This window comes from Dunckerocampus dactyliophorus, chromosome 21 (assembly GCF_027744805.1).
Source record: "Dunckerocampus dactyliophorus isolate RoL2022-P2 chromosome 21, RoL_Ddac_1.1, whole genome shotgun sequence".
NCBI lineage: Eukaryota > Metazoa > Chordata > Actinopteri > Syngnathiformes > Syngnathidae > Dunckerocampus > Dunckerocampus dactyliophorus.
Genome location: NC_072839.1, coordinates 9,240,692 through 9,261,248, shown reverse-complemented (window position 1 = coordinate 9,261,248; position 20,557 = coordinate 9,240,692). Strand labels below are relative to the sequence as shown.

Sequence of the window (20,557 nt, the reverse complement as noted above, 5' to 3'; positions counted from 1 at the left end):
GCCACAGAAACCAGCGTAAAGCACCCCCCCCCAATCAGCACACGCCAGAAGCATCCAGAGCGGCGGCGTGGTGGGACCCCACACACTCAAGTTTGCTTTTGCTGGCACAGCCACACGTCTGACGTGGCTTCAAGCGTTCAGCCTGTCTGAACGCCGCCTAAATAAGAAGTGCAGGGTGTGAAAATGACACCACGGAATGCACAGCGGCCTTTCAACGGCCTCCTGAGCGCTCCTTGAAAAGGACCAGCTTGGGGACATCCAACAGGGAGTGAAGACAGACAGCTGGGAGATGCTCTCCAAAGACTTCGCCAGCAGGAGATAAACGCCCTGGACTTTTCCCATATTATTTACATAAACTGCATTCAGCTACTTTACTACATTACAATCCACAAGCATTTTTATGACCCTAGCATTTATTAAAGACGCCTTCAGTTCAATAGTGCTCTGACCAACATATGCGTACTGAGTATACATCCTCTATATACATTGTATACACTCTATATATACGTGTGTGGACCGTTACAGCTGACGATCAAAGCCCCCCGTGGCCCGCCAACAACATTAAAAGCTGCAGCGGAAATTTAATGAGGCGTCCCACCCCAGGAGGCTGCCATCTTTATGGCTGAAGGCGTGGATGCTGTGTACACACCGTGGCACCATGGCGCCGTGCGTGGGCCATACCTTTCGTTTACATCACGTGAACATGCCTAGATGTTCATGTCTGCTTTGCAGCACGCTTGTGATTGGCTAGAACGGCCTTGAGATGAATGCTTAGAGTTTGACAGTCCTTGTACAAATTAGACAGGTTTTTGGTGAGGACTGAGACGTTTGCAGACTAAACAAATACACTCACTTCAATGCGCGAGCTGTTGTCAGCCTCCTCTGCTGACATCAGGCCTGGAAAGCCGTCCTCTTCCTCGTCCTCCTCGTCTTCCTGACTGGCCCTGTTCGTGTCCATGCTACGTGCACTGTTTGGAAGCCATCTCCTCCATCGCTGAGCGTACGTCTTCATGTCCACCAGCACGTCCTGCCCCTCTTGTCCGTACGAGTAGGGAACGCCTGGGAAGGAAACAGTAAATACTGATGTCATAAAAAAAGACTTTGATGAAATGACTCCACTTGATTTAAATTCAAATTAAAAATAATTTAATCAAATTTAATCAAATTAGATGCCATGTTTCTGTGAATGGAGGTTTTTGTGCAACATTATTTAATAATGTTTTAATATTTTTGCATTAAAACGTGTAATGCTAACACTATCATAGTGGCATTTTTTGACATTTTCATAGGTATTAACATAAGCACAGGTAGCGCTACCATGCTAGGTGTTGCATGTTAACGTTAGCATGTTAGCGTTTTTAACCACTTTCTTAGTGTTAACATTGGCAGACGCTTAGCGCTATCATGTAGTTTTACATGCTAACGTTACCATTGCTAACATGCTAACATTAGCATAGTAAAATTTCAGCCGTTTCCATGAGTAGAAACTTGTATAAACACTTAGTGCTATCATGTTAGGTGTTAGTATGTAAGTGTTAGCATGATAATGTTAGCATAGTAATTTTTTTTTGACATTTTCAAAAGTATTAACATATGCAGACACTTAGCTCTACCATGCTAGATGTTGCATGCAACATTAGCATGTTAGCTTTGTTACCATGCTAACATTAGCATAGTAGAATTTTAGTTTAGCATTTTAAGTGGAAGCTTACAAAAACACTTAGTGCTATCATGCTAGTTCATACATTCATTTTAAATTTCAGCACATTTCCGCACCATTTAAGCATGGCTTCAGTTCTTCTGCTTCCAAACTACGAGTACATTCATACTGCATTTCGACATGACTTCAGTTTTTCCCTTGATCTCTTCGTCTCTTAAGCATTCACACGCAATGTCTTCTGACATTTCCATCATCTACTTCAAATTTAAAAACATTTCATCATTAAGTAATTAGATGACACGTTTCTGTGAATGGACGTTTTTGTGCAACCAAGTGTCAAGGAATCCTGCAAATACAAATCAGTAATGATATTAGGGGTGTCACAAGATCTCGCAAGATTAAAACGTGACAAGATTTCTCGTTCAGAAAACAAATGTCTCGTGGGCACTAGGTCTTGGACAAAATTCATGAATTAGATGATACTGAAAGCAAAGAAAGGTTTCCGACCTGCTTGTATGATTTTATTATGCCTTGTTACGATTCTTTCCAGTGCTTAAATACTGTATATCTGTGTACCATGACTTTAAGGCCAATTAGGTTCAAAAAGCTTGTCTTTCTTTTCATCAAGCGTTTACTTTGACCTGTCAGGTACATTGTTTTATATGAAACGGAAGTTCACCGGGTTTAACTGGCGTGTATATTTTCCACTCCGAGTGGTCAAGTGCTTGTCAGGAGAAAAAGCGGAGGACGGCAGACATGCACTATAACAAGCATCAATCACACCAAGAGGACACAATACAAGGTGTCCACACTTAAGAATCATGACAGGATAATGACTTGTAATAAATAAAACCTAATTAAAGTCCTCACTGAACAAGTTCCCGCTCACACCTGTCTCTGCATGTGGACCACCATGAACAGTCAGCAAAAGTATCTTTGTGTCCATCAGCAGCCAGTGCTAAGTTCGTCCTGTAAGACCACAAAGAGACTCCCACCCAGCAAGAAAAAGCTTTGCTATTCCCCAAAAAGAAAGTGTTTTCTTGTCAGGACGTGTGCAGTGCTGTTGTCCTGTCAACACGTCTGCCCGACTGTCTACTCCTTTCAAGGACATTTAACAGGTCTTAAGGCGTCTTTTCTTTCCTTTCGCGTCTTTCCCACCTGACTCATGCTTGCCGACGGGAAGCAGACACACACAGAAAGAAACTCTTTTTGTAAATGTGGAGTAAATGATGACGTATGTGGTGCTACAATCCATCCATTTTCTATTCCATCCCCGTCACATTCTTGCCGGGAGCTGACGCCGCCATCATATGTGGATCATAAACGTCCATCCATCACATCCACCCAAGCATTGTCAACTAAATCACAGCGTTTAACAACTAAATGCTTCGTAAAATGAAACACTGGGCTTTGAGAAGTGAGCATTGCTGCCAATGTGACATGTTTATATATTTATATACAGTATATACATATATGTACTGTATAGAAGGTAGCGTAAGATGATGCTAGCTTCAAGGTGATGTGAAGGGTGGAGAAAGATACAGTAAATGTACACAGTAGGTCCCCGCTCTTCGACGGGGTTACGCACCAGCAACACAAATGACTGGCAAAAATCCACAAGTAACTGTCACAATCCACGCTCCCTTGCTTTGTTTCCCTGCCTTCTCCTGTTTTTTCTGTCTTCCCGGCTGGAGGCGGAGCTACTGAGCGCACCTGGATTATTGGCCAGCCTGATTGCTGACAGCTGGGAGACGCTGGATTATGCCTGCGTGTGCCCTGTGCCAGACCTGAACTGCGTCTCTCTTATTTCTGATGTTTGGCTAGAGTAACTTTTGGTGCGGCCAGTAGCCTGGCCATTTTTGTGTATTTCACAGTGTTATCTTTTGTCACCGTCGCTTTCTGTTGGAAGTGGAACCAATAAAGACTGTGTTCTACTCACCTGCCTCTCGCCTCTGCATCCGGGGCCCATAAAGAACTTTGACACACCTTCCAGCTCATCCATGCAGGATGAAGCGAGTACTGCAAGCACCTCCACGTACAGTATGACATTTCTAAGTATTTTTATTGTTAGAAAGAATAATGATGTCACACTCACACTAATGGCATTACACGGGCTGTAGAAAGTCATGGTGTATATAATGAATGTTTCTGCAACGTAATATTATTGGCGACATGCTGACAAACAGAAACTGCCAGGTGCCACGACCCAACTGAGTGGGTAGGTGCTCACAGCAGGGTCATCTTAGGTTTCTGCCGCGTATTTGATCAGGAAATGTGTACATTCAGTAATTTTTACTTCGGAAAATGTAAAAAAAAAAACGATTGGAATGATACAGAAAATTCAGTGGACAAATATTTATATTTCTTTTGTCTCTTTTTGTTTCTTTCTTTGTCTTTTGCTTCTTTTGTTTTCAAAATCCCAAATTTAAAGATCAAAAATCTTAAAACCAGTTCAAAGATTGACATTTCGCACTGTTGGATTTTAAGGACGTTCTAAGTAGAGCTTCAAAATGCAAAAAGAAGAAATGAGACAAAAAAACACTGAGCAAGCGATAAATTGCAAACAAGCATGTTCGTCAGCTGATCAAAAGTTTAAGAGCACAGGCTTTCAAAGACAAAATCTTGGCAAAAATGTGGATTCAACGTCATTTTCTGTCAGGCATTCACACTGTCATGATCTCTGATGGCAAAGGCAGAAACGCTTTCTCTCTTTGAACGCTGTCAGATTGTTAAGCTGCAAGTGTGTAAAGTGTGTAAAGCAGAGGTATCGCAGGTGTTTCCTTCCTGCAGCTGCTAGACTCCAAAACAAAAACTGCTCCAAAAATCCTGGATAATAACCATGCCATAAACCATGCAATAAACCGTGCAATAAACCGTGCAATAACCATGCAATAACCATGTACAGCCGTAAATACTGTACATAACTTATTGATTTGTATTACCTTGATTTTGTACTTCCTCTGCTCTGGAATTTCCCCTTGTAGCACTAATAAAGGCATATTTTATCTCATTGAAGGCCCTCATCTGTGTGGTAATGACTTTTTCAACAGGACAACGCTGCAGTTCACATTGCTCGCCTGACAAAGGACTTCTTCCAGTGGAATAAGCTCACTCTTTGGACCATCCCTTGTGTTTCTCTGATCTAAATCCAACTGAGAACATGAACATGGATGGCAAGGGAAATTTACAAAAATGGACATCTGTTCCCGACAGTGGATGCCCTCCTTGAGGCCATCTTCACCACCTGGAGCAACATTCCCACAAGCCTCCTGAAAACACTGGCATCAAGCACATCCTTGAGCTATGGTATCAGCTGATGAACTGCCTATTTCAGTTTTATGGTCGTTTGCAACAAGTTGCTTCCTCAAAATTGTTGCTCTCTCACTCCCATTTCTTCTTTTTGCATTTTGAAGCTCTCCTCCGTAAAATCCAACAGTGCAAAATGTAAATTCTTGCAATTTTTAAAACTGGTCTTAATAACGTACATGTAGGTATATTGACCAGCACAGACTCTTTAAACTGTGGGTGGTCCGCTTTTGACAGAACATTAGTCCTGCCCGTCTCTGTATAAACATTCCAGCACAGACCTCCTGTGAGCTCCAGAGTGTAGCAGCAAATAAAACTCAATGTAAATACTAGCAATATTAGCCAAAGTATCGCATAAACAACATGACTGATGTCAACACAATCATCAATTCAAGTGGAAATAACAATAAAAATAGTAAGAACATGTGACATTCGGATGACGTAGCACCCTGCCACCTCCGTCTGTAGAAACACGAGTTAAAGATTGATCAGCTCTAAAAACATGTTCATTACAGTCAAGCATTACGATGCCCTCATTGTATCTCGGGGTTTCTGGCGGGTGTAAAGAGGAGAGATCAGGTTAGCTCATGAGATCCAGCAGATATTTGATTTATTGTGGATTGCAAACAGGCTGAAGTAAATAATGCTAAATATCACTTCTATTCATTCATAAAAGAAGAAAACAAGATCAACTGGTGAGAGCAAATATGATGATTAAGCAGTGGAAATTCTGGTGGAAAGACCAGAATTTCCCTTCTTTTCCCAACAATTCCCCCTATTTTCAAATGCAAATGTTGACAGGTATGATGCAAAAAATACACCTACAAAAAAAGCATTGTCGTTTTAATTTACGTATAAAGTACATTTTATTTTATTTTCCAATTTCGATTAGCCTTACGCGGGCTAGTCAGGGACAGCCAAAGGGCCAGATGCGGTCCTCGGACCATCAACACATGGTTCTACAAACTTGGAAACAGGATGCCGTGCATTCCTGCGCCTGCTGTATGTAGTTAATTTTATTGTCATAAATCATGAAGAATTTGTGTTGTCTGCATGGGCCGCAGCATTGCCAAGCTAATACGCTTGGCATAAACTGAACCATGCTGCCCCGAAACAGTCTTCACGGATGCTGTCACCACTGTGGCTTTCCTGCTGTAATTGGTGGTTAGCTGCTTGGTCAGCGCAGGAAGAAGAAAATGACAGCAAGCAAACGGGCACAGACAGTAAAAAGGATTAGAGGAATTTAGGATTCCAGTCAGGCACGATGTCTGCCTCCTACTTGACCAGATTGAGTGACTGACAGCGAGACCGTGAAGCGGCAACCTTTCCTGGGCTCCATTTTCCTAACCTGAGTCGTACAATACAGCTCTCCAGTGCAGGTGACGCATCAGTGGATAGCAGTAAGACTCCTTTGTGAAAGGTCACGGGCTAAGTGAGCTCTAAAATGACAGATTACACTGGGCTATAGCTCCCAGCCACACTGAAATCTCACCATAAAAACACACTCACACACACTTTCACTTGTTTGCTTAACAGAGGCGAACATTGAAAATGCTCTGCAAGACAAAAGTCTGCACTTTGACACCAGTTACCCCGTAAAAAATAACACCACTGCACTATTTGATTAGTATTTCTTGTACTATTGTCCAGTATTAAATATGTTTCTTGCTGAAGGAACCAAATCAACACATGGCAGCATTGGAGCAGCATTGCAGCATGTCTAAAGGGCAAGATGGAGGTCACGCTCAGACTTGGCTGGTTGACCACATCTACAGGGATGTTCCTCTAACAGGAATCCACCTAAACAGCCTGTAGTAGAGATCAAGCATCCAGGGACCGAAATTAACCTGACGCAAGACGCTAAATGCGTGCAAAAACTGTCAAAATCGTGCAGATTTTCCATCTAAGACTAATTATTTTGCGTTTCATCGGGTCAGTTTGGTCACGGGAATAAGGGCGCAATATAATTTGCGAAAACCAAATTGCGCTGGGAAGCACGGTATTACGGTATTACGGCCATGGTGCGTATGAAAGTAGATCTCCGATTGGTCTTGAGACATATTCCCATCCAATCACGATCTGTGTTGCAGCAGATCGTCATTTGCTGTTGGAAACAAATATGGTGGTCCTGCTGCTGTTTTAGCTGGCGATCTGCAGACTGAACACGATGATTATTAAGTATTTTGCCAAGGCGGACTCATGTCACTCGGAGCGGCACAACAAGAACAACCCTCCGAAAAAACAAAAAACAACGGCCGATGACTTGGATAAGCCCGCGGTTTCTCAGTTGGCCTCAACCTCAGCAAGCCCCTCCACAGGCGCCAGTGACAGTTCCTGGACGCCGACGGTGAGTGATAGACGACAGCTGCCACCGAGACCTGGTGCATCTCATGTCGCCATAACCAGCTCGTTAATATCAGCTATCAGATATCAAAGATGGCGCCCTCCGTGGCAGACGTCTCTGTGACACTCTCCCGTGTTTTTCTATTTTTTGCTATCTTATTGTTCATTTTGGACATTCAACACACTCACGCAGTACATTACAACAGGGAGACACTTTTGAACATCGGCAGGGTTCACCATGAACTTTCATTTAGCCTCTCAGACTTTGCCTTTCTTCTGCGCCGGGAGAACGCAGCAGCCTGCGGCCCCGGTGAGCTGAATACCCGGCGAGCAAAGCATCCGAGGCGTAAACGAGGCAAGCGAGCCGGCCTGCATGCTAGGCTAAAAGCTAGAGCGACTAGGCCACCGCTACCAAGCTTGCTGCTAGCCAACGTCCGCTCTCTTGAAAACAAGATGGACGAACTACGAGCAAGGATTACAGCTCAACGTGAGATCAGGGAATGCTGTGTCCTCACCTTCACAGAAACCTGGCTGACGGAGGATATACCGGACTCGGCGATCCAGTTGGAATCATTTGCTGCTTACCGGGGAGATCGGACTTTAGCGTCTGGTAAACACAGAGGTGGCGGCGTCTGTGTTTACGTAAACAAACGGTGGTGCACAGACGTACAGACGATGGAAAAGCACTGCTCGCAGGACATTGAGCTGCTGATGGTGAAATGCAGACCTTTTTATTTACCTCGTGAGTTTAGCGCTGTGTATTTAACTGCTGTTTACATCCCACCACGAGCTAACACTGCTAATGCACTAGGCCTCCTGCATGACATCATCGATAAACACGAGACCAAACACCCAGACGCTGTATTCATTATATCTGGCGATTTCAACCACTGTAACCTCAGGACTGTCCTCCCCAAATATTACCAGTATGTGAGCTTTCCCACAAGGGAAAATAACACCCTGGACCAAGTCTACTGCAACATGAAAGGTGCTTTGAAGGCTGTTCCAAGACCCCACTTTGGAAAGGCTGACCACATCTCTATATTCCTTTATCCAACGTACAGACAACTTCTCAAAAAAGCTCCCCCTGTAAGTACAGCAGTTAAAGTATGGAATGAAGAAACTGATCAAGTACTTCAGGACTGCTTTGGCTGCACAAACTGGGATGTGTTTAAAACTGCAGCGGGGAGGGAAGATTGTACTGTTGATTTGGATGAATATGCTTCTGCTGTTACTGGCTACATTAGCACATGTATAGAGACTGTTACCACCACCAAGTATTACAGAAAATACCCTAACCAAAAACAGTGGATGAACTGTGATGTAAGGGCTAAGCTACGTGCTCGTTCGACTGCATTTGTCATGGGCACCGCTGATGACTACAAAAAGGCCAGATATGACCTGAGGAGGTCCATACGAGAGGCCAAAAGACAGTACAGACAGAAGCTGGAGGGCTACTATTCCACCTCAGACCCTCGGCGCATGTGGGCGGGGCTCCAGCACATCACAGACTATCGACAGCAGAGTAGCGTAGCCACGTCCAGCCAAACCACACTTCCAGATGAGCTGAACGAGTTCTATGCCCGCTTTGACACCCAAACTTCTGATGAGCAGAGAGGGTGGCTGAACCTGGGGAGCACACAGGACGCACCTCTCATGGTGACATCAGCTGATGTGCGCAGGGTTCTAAACAAAACAAACCCACGAAAAGCAGCAGGCCCAGACAACATCTCAGGACGTGCACTTCGGGTTTGCTCATCAGAGCTAGCTGATGTGCTTGCTGACATATTTAACCTGTCGCTTGCACAAGCATCTGTACCGACCTGCTTTAAGTCCACCACCATAGTGCCCGTACCCAAGAAGAGCAACGTGACCTGCTTGAATGACTATCGCCCTATAGCACTCACTCCTATTGTTATGAAGTGCTTTGAAAGATTAGTCATGACCCACATCAAAAAGAGCATCCCGGCGGCAACTGTGGACCCTCTACAGTTTGCATATCGCCAGAACCGGTCCACGGATGATGCAGTCAACACTGCCATCCACACAGCCCTTTCTCACCTACAGGGCCAGGACACATACGTCAGAATGCTATTTATAGACTATAGCTCCGCTTTTAATACAGTCAGCCCCCACAAACTCACAAATAAGCTCCTCACACTTGGCCTGTCTCCCTCCCTCTGTAACTGGGTGTTTAACTTTCTCACAGGCAGACCCCAGTCAGTCAGAGTCCACAACCGCACATCCAGCTCAAGAATTGTGAGCACTGGGACCCCACAGGGGTGTGTGCTGAGTCCACTCCTCTACACGCTCTTCACCTACGATTGCGTGGCCTCCCAGAACAACACCAGCATCATTAAATTTGCGGATGACACTACAGTCATCGGACTGATCACTGGTGGTGTTGAAACATCATACAGAAGAGAGGTGGCGGACCTCATAGCTTGGTGTCGTGATAACAATCTCCTTCTCAATACAGATAAGACTAAAGAGATGATCATCGACCCAAGAACAAGGGAAAAGGAGCCACATAGACCCCTGTTTATTGGTGAGACTGAGGTGGAGAGGGTGAAAACCTTCAAGTTCCTTGGCACACACATCAGCGAGGACCTCACCTGGTCTCACAACACCCAACAAATTCTGAAGAAGTCCCAAAGGAGACTGTACTTCCTGAGAAGACTGAGGAAATTTGGCATGTCCACCACAATCCTGAGTTGCTTCTACAGATGCACCATCGAAAGTGTCCTTACCGCCTCCATCACTGTTTGGTACGGTAACTGTACAACACGTGATAGGAAGGCACTCCAGCGGGTGATCAAGACCTCACAGAACATTGTTGGGGCAGCCCTCCCCTCACTGCAAGACATTTATAAATCTAGAGTCCTACGCAGAACACACAACCTCATCAAGGACAGCACACATCCACAACACTCATTATTCACACTCCTGCCATCAGGCAGACGCTACAGGAGTTTGAAGTCCAGGACCACAAGGCTGGCAAACAGCTTTTACCCACAGGCCATCAGGCTTCTCAATGAAGCACTCAGACACGCCACACGCAACACACACTCATAGCACTTATTTATTTATTTATTTATTTGTATTATTTACTTGCATTAATGTCTCTTCTGTTGTTGTTGCTTAATTTCTTGGTATTTATGTTTATGTGTTTATGTTTCTTATGTTCTTATTCTTTCTTGTGTTTTTCTTTCTTTTCCTTGGGAGAATGAACAGAATAAGATTTTCATTGCATGGTATAACTGCTGTTTTACCATGCACATGACAATAAAACTCTCTTGAATCTTGAATCTTGAATCTTAAAAACAGTTCGGAAGTGGATGAAAGAATTGAACACGGACATTGGTTATAAAGTCAAGGACGACGATTGTGTTTACGAAATTTGGTGTGAGGTGTGCAAGGAACATGGTACTGGTTCAGATCGTGGGTCGGCGCTTGTGGCTGGTAGCAACAGGGTGAAAAAGGAGGCAATACAGCAACACATTAAATCAACACTCCACCAACGGTCGTTAGCAACCAGGCACGCAAAATATTTGGAAGCAAACAAGAAACCAACTCCAATTGAAGACGGCTTTAAAAGGGCTGATGAAAAAACATTGGAAAAAATGGACAAATTATTCTTGACAGCATATTACACGAATACAACATACCATGATTGATTACCAGGGGATTCGATCACAGGCAATAGGTGTACAGTATACATCAATGATCATGACGTGCATGATTTTTTTTGCTTGAAAATTGCTTCTTAGATGAGCAATTTGCTTGTAAAGTTAAAATCTACAAGCAACAAATTGCTTCCACTGGATTTAGGCAATTTCTACCCCTGGCATCTTCCACAGTCCATATTGTAACACGGAACAATGGAGATAATCAGTAGTTAATTAGTCCTTACTAATTAACTAGTCCACAACTTTTTTCTGACCGTATTTCTACTGTTGGTTCTTCAGTTCAGTCAGCCTTTGCAGTGCCGGGCCATGCTGCTTTTTCCGCTTTCTGACACAACTTTCACTCTCACAGTCGAAACCATTGGACTTGAAATGAAAAGGAGGCTTCAAGGAGCAAGCTAACATGTCTGTGCTGGTGATCTACTGACAAGGACACAGGAAGACCAACTGGACATGTCCACACGGAGTCTTTCATGCAAAGTGACAAACAGCCCAGGAGACACTGTGCCGGAATGCAAATGGGCTTCTTCTCAAATATCCTTCGCGCCTTTTTGTTTTTCCCTCCTTTTCTCCGTGGCCAGTCAGCATGGACCAGGCTTAGCTTTAGTTCCTCCTTAGGTGATCATGAGGAGTACCAAGCTTTGTTATTCGGAGAGGAAGATTGATACCGCTTGGATACACTCAAACTGTTCCAATGTTCCTGGGGGAAGCACTAAAAGACAAATATCGACAGTGAAGTCCTACATCTGTGAGCACCTTTCCCCAACTCTCGCATGGCAAAACACGCCTTTTGATGACGTATAGGTGGGATTACACACGACCCGAACGTTCAGACTGCAGTAGCATCAGATACATATTGGATTTATATCCGCATATGATTCGTGTTTGGCAAAGAAAACTGAATTATACCGATCACCAGAACATGAAAAAGCAGATACAGGTAACATACTGTATATGAGCAAAACAAACACAAACCCGAATTGACCTGCAGTGTGAACAGAGCCTTAATGTTTGATGATGAGATGTAAGCTGAGATCTTTGTGATGAGGAATAAAGATGCATCCTTTATTGAGCAGAAAAATCAACTTTTTCAACACAAACTTTGTATTTGTTCTGCTCGCATTTTTATTTGTAAGTGTTTGTCTTTGAAAACATCCACTTGTCCATGTTAGGTAGGAGGATGTAATCCAGCGTCTTTTCTCGGTGCTCCCGCTTTGCTCCTTTCTTTTGTAACATATCCACGTTACAAAACAGGCTGAGCCTCCGGGCAGTCAGCCATCAGCACCCATGTTGGCCGCCCCCCATGTTCTTCCTCTCTGGGCTTCCATTGATCAAACTCGGGGGGCCCCGAGCCGAAACACAGCCGGTGTAAAGAAAGAAGAGGTGGCATTTAGAAGGTTTGCAGAGAAATATTTTTAGTGACAGCACTAGAAGGAAGTGAATGAGATGCTCTCTGGTGAGCTTTAATGGATGAGGAGGAGGCAGAGGAGGAGCAATAGCTCAGAACAACCTGTTGGTGTGCACGCACTACATCAGCACTGGAGAAATGCAAAACAAGTGCTTTTAGGGTCTGTACAGACTTGTCCCGCACCAATAAGCGAGGGATGCGATGAAAAACACCTTCTGAGCAGACACTAAGTTGTGTGCTGGACCATCGTGCCCTCTAATCAATGTGCTGCACCGCCTTTACGACGCAAACCTGCTCCAACAGGTCTCGCACACTCCATGACATTCAAACATGTGAGAAGCAAGCAGTGTTTCTGTCCTCCGTGGTGGTTATCATCCATCGGGACTGATAAACTCACTGATGGACGTGCTGTAGAACGCTACAGTTGACTAATCAGAAGACACCCAAGCAGCATAAGATTTCATGCTCGCACACAATGACCCACTTCCAAACTCACATTTCATCATTTGGATTGCAGGCTTTCACCTATATTTACAGCTTTGGGGGGGTACAAACACGCACAAGCATGTGTAGCTGACTATAATTTGATTGCTCCTCTACAGTTACATTAGGGTAGCACACATGCATGTGTGTGTTGCGTAGTCGACCATATTGCAATCACACCACCACAGTTACATTTCACCATCTTTCATACCAAAAAGCAAATTAGTCAAAGGCAAAATAAAGACGTCATTTCGTGAACACAATAAAAAAAAAGATGATACATTGTAAACGTGACCAAGCAGAGACAGAAATGACACACTGTCACGTAAATAACATCAAATTACAGTGCAGTTGAGCTGAGTTTTGGTCAAAACACTTTTTTTCCCTTGGAAAGTAGACTGTTTTGTCTGCAGAAAACACATCTCATTCACCCTAAGTCGGTAATCATTTATAAATAGGGCATAATTCAGGCAAGATGTACGGTATCAATGTGCCACTGTTAAAAAAGGCCACCATTTTTACATGTTTGTCTCTCTGTTTCATTGATAATACTTCTTTGTCAAGCGTTGAGGTTTCGCACTTTGTTAGGCGGTCCTTCAATCAATGCGCTTGTGTGACGAGATCTCGCGAGATTAAAACGCGTGATATTTTTTTTGTTTAGCGAAAAGTTGACTCGCAAGAACAGGACAGCCGGAAGCCAATCAGTCTTTGGCACTTTGGCATCACGACTATGAATGATAATACACGTAAAATGGAAGCGCACAATAAGTGCTCTATGTACACTCTTGGTGATCCTGGCGTCCCTCGTCACTCAGCGGGAGTTCAACAGCTGTGGCAGTGTCATGTCCAAGCATGTCCAAACAAAACTTACTTAAATTGGATCAAATGTTAAGTCATACGAAGCTCAAAACACGAGCTGAATATGACTTCGATCAAAACATGTGATGTTAGCGTCTATTACAGGCTACTTCGAACTTATTCACTACTTTCTGGTTCGGCACGCATCAGCAGCATCATCATCAGCATCAAGGGAACTGTAGTTCTTTTAGCGTGAACATATAAATTATCTACTCTACAGCAGTTTAATTTACATGTGTTTTGCATAACTCACATCAACATAAACAATAGGAGTAGTCGCTACAACTGCCATCATTATTTTAACTCTATTTTAATGATTTTTAGTTTTGGTTTCAATTTGTGGAAAAATGTTCAACAGTTAAAAGCATCGTGCTTAATAACAATGCACGACAGACCTGTTCTATGTGAAAAGTACCCTTAAATTACTCCTGTTGTCATGTGCTATATGAAACATGAAATAAAATAAGTAACAGTACATGTTCAGATAAAACTCAGAAAAGGAAGGATGAGTGTTCTGACAATGAAACGCTAACATCTTGAAACATCAGTATGAATATGGTGCATCCTGTCTGCATATTCTATTGAACACATCACAGCACGTGGCTGAAAGTTAGCATGAAAAGAATGTAAAGCAGAGAAGTTGTTTTTTGACCTTGTGTTGAAGAACAAGACCCTGCAGCATCGTTTGAAAAGCCTCTTATTTATCATGAAACCAATGAGGAAAGAATAAATCCACAGCTCCACAAGACAAAGGCTGAACCAACAAAAGCCCAATAAAGATTCCCATCAGGCCAGCAAAAGCAGCACAAGGCGTGAAGGGATAAAAACACACACAATATCAGCCTAACTGACACACACACTGACACACATCTATGATAGCATCTACATGGCACATGCTAACGACACACGCCTAATATAACATCTACATGGCACCTGCTAACAACACGTCTATGATAGCATCTACATGGCACGTGCTAACAACACAAGTCTATGATAGCATCTGCATGCATTTCAATGCATAGCGGAACTACCGGTTTTACTGTGCATATGACAATAAAAACTCTTGAATCTCTTGAATCTTGAATGGCACATGTGAACAACACGTCTATAATAGCATCTACATGGCACATGCTAACAACACACGTCTATGACAGCATCTACATGGCACATGCTAACAACACACGTCTATGATAGCATCTACATGGCACATGCTAACAACACACGTCTATGATAGCATCTCCATGGCCATGTAAACAACACATCTATGATTGCAATCTACATGGCACAGGTGAACAACACGTCTATGATAGCATCTACATGGCACCTGCTAACAACACATCTATGATAGCATCTCCATGGTGCATGCTAACAACATGTCTATGATTGAAATCTACATGGCTTATGTGAACAACACGTCTATGATAGAATCTAAATGCCACATGCTAACAACACTTGGCTATTATAACATCTACATGGCACCTGCTAACAACACGTCTATGATAGCATCTACATGGCACCTGCTAACAACACGTCTATAATAGCATCGACATGGCACATGCTAACAACACGTCTATGATAGTATCTACATGGCACGTGCTAACAAAACACGTCTATAATAGCATCTACATGGCACATGCGAACAACACGTTTATTATAGCATCGACATGGCACATGCTAAAAAAACGTCTATGATAGTATCTACATGGCACGTGCTAACAACACAAGTCTATAATAGCATCTACATGGCACATGCTAACAACACAAGTCTATAATAGCATCTACATGGCACATGCTAACAACACAAGTCTATGACAGCATCTACATGGCACATGCTAACAACACACGTCTATGATAGCATCTACATGGCACATGCTAACAACACACGTCTATGATAGCATCTCCATGGCCATGTAAACAACACATCTATGATTGCAATCTACATGGCACAGGTGAACAACACGTCTATGATAGCATCTACATGGCACCTGCTAACAACACATCTATGATAGCATCTCCATGGTGCATGCTAACAACATGTCTATGATTGAAATCTACATGGCTTATGCGAACAACACGTCTATGATAGAATCTAAATGCCACATGCTAACAACACTTGGCTATTATAACATCTACATGGCACCTGCTAACAACACGTCTATGATAGCATCTACATGGCACCTGCTAACAACACGTCTATAATAGCATCGACATGGCACATGCTAACAACACGTCTATGATAGTATCTACATGGCACGTGCTAACAAAACACGTCTATAATAGCATCTACATGGCACATGCGAACAACACGTTTATTATAGCATCGACATGGCACATGCTAAAAAAACGTCTATGATAGTATCTACATGGCACGTGCTAACAACACAAGTCTATAATAGCATCTACATGGCACATGCTAACAACACAAGTCTATAATAGCATCTACATGGCACATGCTAACAACACAAGTCTATGACAGCATCTACATGGCACATGCTAACAACACACGTCTATGATAGCATCTACATGGCACATGCTAACAACACACGTCTATGATAGCATCTCCATGGCCATGTAAACAACACATCTATGATTGCAATCTACATGGCACAGGTGAACAACACGTCTATGATAGCATCTACATGGCACCTGCTAACAACACATCTATGATAGCATCTCCATGGTGCATGCTAACAACATGTCTATGATTGAAATCTACATGGCTTATGCGAACAACACGTCTATGATAGAATCTAAATGCCACATGCTAACAACACTTGGCTATTATAACATCTACATGGCACCTGCTAACAACACGTCTATGATAGCATCTACATGGCACCTGCTAACAACACGTCTATAATAGCATCGACATGGCACATGCTAACAACACGTCTATGATAGTATCTACATGGCACGTGCTAACAAAACACGTCTATAATAGCATCTACATGGCACATGCGAACAACACGTTTATTATAGCATCGACATGGCACATGCTAAAAAAACGTCTATGATAGTATCTACATGGCACGTGCTAACAACACAAGTCTATAATAGCATCTACATGGCACATGCTAACAACACAAGTCTATAATAGCATCTACATGGCACATGCTAACAACACAAGTCTATAATAGCATCTACATGGCGTATATGATAGCAATCTACATGGAACATGCTAACGGGCAAACTGCACGGCACATGCTAACAACACGTCTGATAGTAATCTACGTGGAACATGCTAACGGCACATCTATGATAGCAATCTACACAGAGCCAGTGTGAACTTTGACCTTTCCAATCTACACGTCATCAACCCTTTCAAGTATCTTCAAGCATGACCGGACACATCTGGATAAAAGCACGGATTAAAGGAATTTACTTTCACTTTGTTACAGTCTGCTTGCATCAAGGGCGCTACATTTGTCAGATGGCTCTGTGGTGGAAAAGAAATCTTTCTGTGTGGCCCACAAATTACAGGAGTGGAGTGGAACACACCATGACTTCTCCATAAAACCACTGTGGTTTATGTTTGGTGTGCGCAAGCGAGTTAGTTAGCAAACATGCGCTTCTAAGTGCGCTTCACAGCATCGCTGGTGTTGCTCCAGCTCGTCCCACTGAGGACCAAAGTCCCAGCTCCTCCATGGTTGTCTCTCGGTATCGCTCCCTTTGTCCATTGTCCTGTTTGCAAGGCCAAAGCTGATTTTGTCTTCAGGACAGATGTGCAGTCCCACACGGTATTCCCATCTGTCGTTCCGTTCATTCCGTTCTTTTGCAGGGGCCAGAAATTAGACAGCAGACAATAAAAGGCAAACGATAGCAAGTGTATTCTTCTCCAAAAGCTCAAAGAGTACACACTTCATTGTACTATTCACGTACTGCATGTACTACTGTAATAATGGAATTAAATTAGCTTGAATGTCTCGGAGTGACTTTAAAAAAAAGACAAGAGATTCAAGGCAGTCAATCCCGGCGGCACCGAGTGGGTCGCCAAGGTGGGCCGCCTTTCATTACCTGCCTGTCAGCATTCAAACATGCCTTCCTGTCGTGTCAGGACAAGAAGACGTGCCGGAGGACATTTGGACGAACCACAGTCAGCCTACAGGATCCCATGAAGCTAACGCAGCATGAAGTTCAAGTGACACATGACAGGAAGCGATTTCACTCCGACAATTTCATTAACTGCGAAATGACAGATGACACATGTCGCTTTTAAAAGCGCCAGGTACGTTGATGGCATCCTGATTCATGTTGGGGTCAGAGGCGGCCACACGTAACTCCACGTATGCCTTCAACGCCGCCGCAACAACCTCGCCTTCAAATCCTTAAACGCCCTCAATAACATATTCATTATTAAACAGCTTGCTAGCATGGACATAAAGACCTTGGAATGAATGTCAATTAGCACTTCATCATCCTCTAATGACTGCAAAGAAGTAATTCATCACCGAGAAAGACCATCATGCACACCGCCGTCGAGCGCTTTAACACGATGAGTGTGCATGTGAAGGCTCTAAATGACAACAATCATCAGGGTGGGGGGAGGGAGATGTTGATGTCAGTCTGACTTGTCCATCAAAGAAAACAACAAACCATATAAAAAGCCATTGGTGATATATTAAACTCTCTTATATGTTATATTAGGGGGCTGGGGCGCACCCCCAATTGCACCTCACCCCTTTTTTTCACACCGAAATAGGGGATATGTGAATTTTCGGAAAGAATTAGAAATATCCGACTCGCCGCAAGTTCCTGAATGCATCTAGACTGCGTTCTGACTGCTGATTCGATGTTATTTCGCAGTAAAGGAATTTTTTTTTTATACGAGAAGCGTGTGTCCGGAGTCCGTGACACGCTAATTGCCGGGGTGGTGACTCCGGGGGAGTGAGATGGTGTGCTGCGGGAGCTGACAGTGTCACCCCGCTTGTGACTGCTGTGAGGCGGGGGCAGAACAACATGTTTTTTCACTTTGACGTCTCCGAATACCAGTCCCTACATTACATTTGTCGCTAGTCGCTTTTTGGCAAAATGAGTCACCGAGAGGGTTTGGAAAGTCGCCAGATTTAGCGAGAAAATGGCCAAGTTGGCAAGACTTGGCTGCACATGAGATCATAAGGAGGGGGAAGCCGTTCACAGGCGGAGAATACATGAAAGAATCGTTCATAAAAATATCAGAGCATCTATCATCCGAATTAAAAAACACACAAGAAATGATTCAGAAAATGAATGGTTATTGATGACAGTTCAGCACAGGCATAAACGCTCCTGAGCAAACAACACCCATGTTCAAAAATGTGAACTCCGATGAGCTTTTTTGTGTTAAAGTTGGCTACATTGTGTTTTCATTTTAAACAAATACGGGAACCACTGAAAAGGCTTACAGAATTCAGTGTGCAAATGATTTCGGAGTACATGCTTGCTGCACTTTTACTTGTTTACTTTGCTGTTGTAACAGGTAACATTGAAATTAGAAAACCGACATGAAAGGACGACCATGTCCATCTTTCCATTCTTTCTCTTGGAAAAAAGACATGAGGACAACCATGTTCATCTTTCCGTTTTTAACCTTGGAAATAGACACGAGAGGACCACCATGTCCATCTTCCCATTGCTTCTCTTGGAAAAAAGACACAAGAGACAACCATGTCCATCCTTCCATTTTTAATCTTGTAAAAAAACACCACAGGACGACCATGTCCACCTTGCCATTTTTTTCTTAGAAAAAAGACCTGCGAGGACAACAATGTCCATCTTTCCATTTCTTTCTCTTAGAAAAATGACGAGAGGACGACCATGTCCATATTTCCATTTTTTTTCTCAGAAAAATGGCACGAGAGAATGACCATGTCCATCTTTCTATTCTTTCTCTCAGAAAAAAGACAGGAAAGGACGACCGTGTCCATCTTTCCATTCTTGCTCTTACAAAAATGACACTAAAAGGACAACCATGTCGATCTTTACATTTTTTTTCTCTTAAAAAATGGCACGAGAGAACGACCATGTCCATCTTTCCATTCTTTCTCTTAGAAAAAAGACAAGAAAGGACAACAACGTCCATCTCTCCATTCTTTCTCTTAGAAAAAATACAAGAAAGGACAACCATGTCCATCTTTCCATTCTTTCTCTTCGAAAAGCGACGAGCGGACGACCATGCCCATGAAAGGACACCCACATCTATATTTCCATTCTTTCTCTTAGAAAAAACACAAGAAAGGACAACCATGTCCATCTTTCCATTCTTTCTCTTAGAAAAAAGACAAGAAAGGACAACCATGTCCATCTTTCCATTCTTTCTCTTAGAAAAAAGACAAGAAAGGACAACCATGTCCATCTTTCCATTCTTTCTCTTAGAAAAAACACAAGAAAGGACAACCATGTCCATCTTTCCATTCTTTCTCTTAGAAAAAAGACAAGAAAGGACAACCATGTCCATCTTTCCATTCTTTCTCTTTGAAAAAAGACAAGGAAGGACAACCATGTCCATCTTTCCATTCTTTCTCTTTGAAAAAAGACAAGGAAGGACAACCATGTCCATCTTTCCATTCTTTCTCTTTGAAAAAAGACAAGGAAGGACAACAATGTCCATCTTTCCATTCTTTCTCTTTGAAAAAAAGACAAGAAAGGACAGCCATGTCCATCTTCCATTCTTTCTCTTAGAAAAGTGACGAGCGGACGACCATGCCCATGAAAGGACACCCACATCCATATTTCCATTCTTTCTCTTAGAAAAAAGACAAGAAAGGACAACCATGTCCATCTTTCCATTCTTTCTCTTAGAAAAAAGACAAGAAAGGACAACCATGTCCATCTTTC

At 43.1% G+C, this 20,557-nt stretch overlaps 1 protein-coding gene across 1 annotated transcript in view; it reads right to left on the bottom strand.

The window, feature by feature from the left end:
* Nucleotides 1-20,557, bottom strand: part of plxdc2b (plexin domain containing 2b) — a 49,437-nt gene that overhangs the window by 23,263 nt on the left and 5,617 nt on the right. Inside the window, exon 2 of the mRNA XM_054766013.1 lies at nt 854-1,059. Within this exon, the coding sequence (XP_054621988.1) occupies nt 854-1,059 (206 nt within the window). The remainder of the gene's footprint in view (nt 1-853; nt 1,060-20,557) is intronic.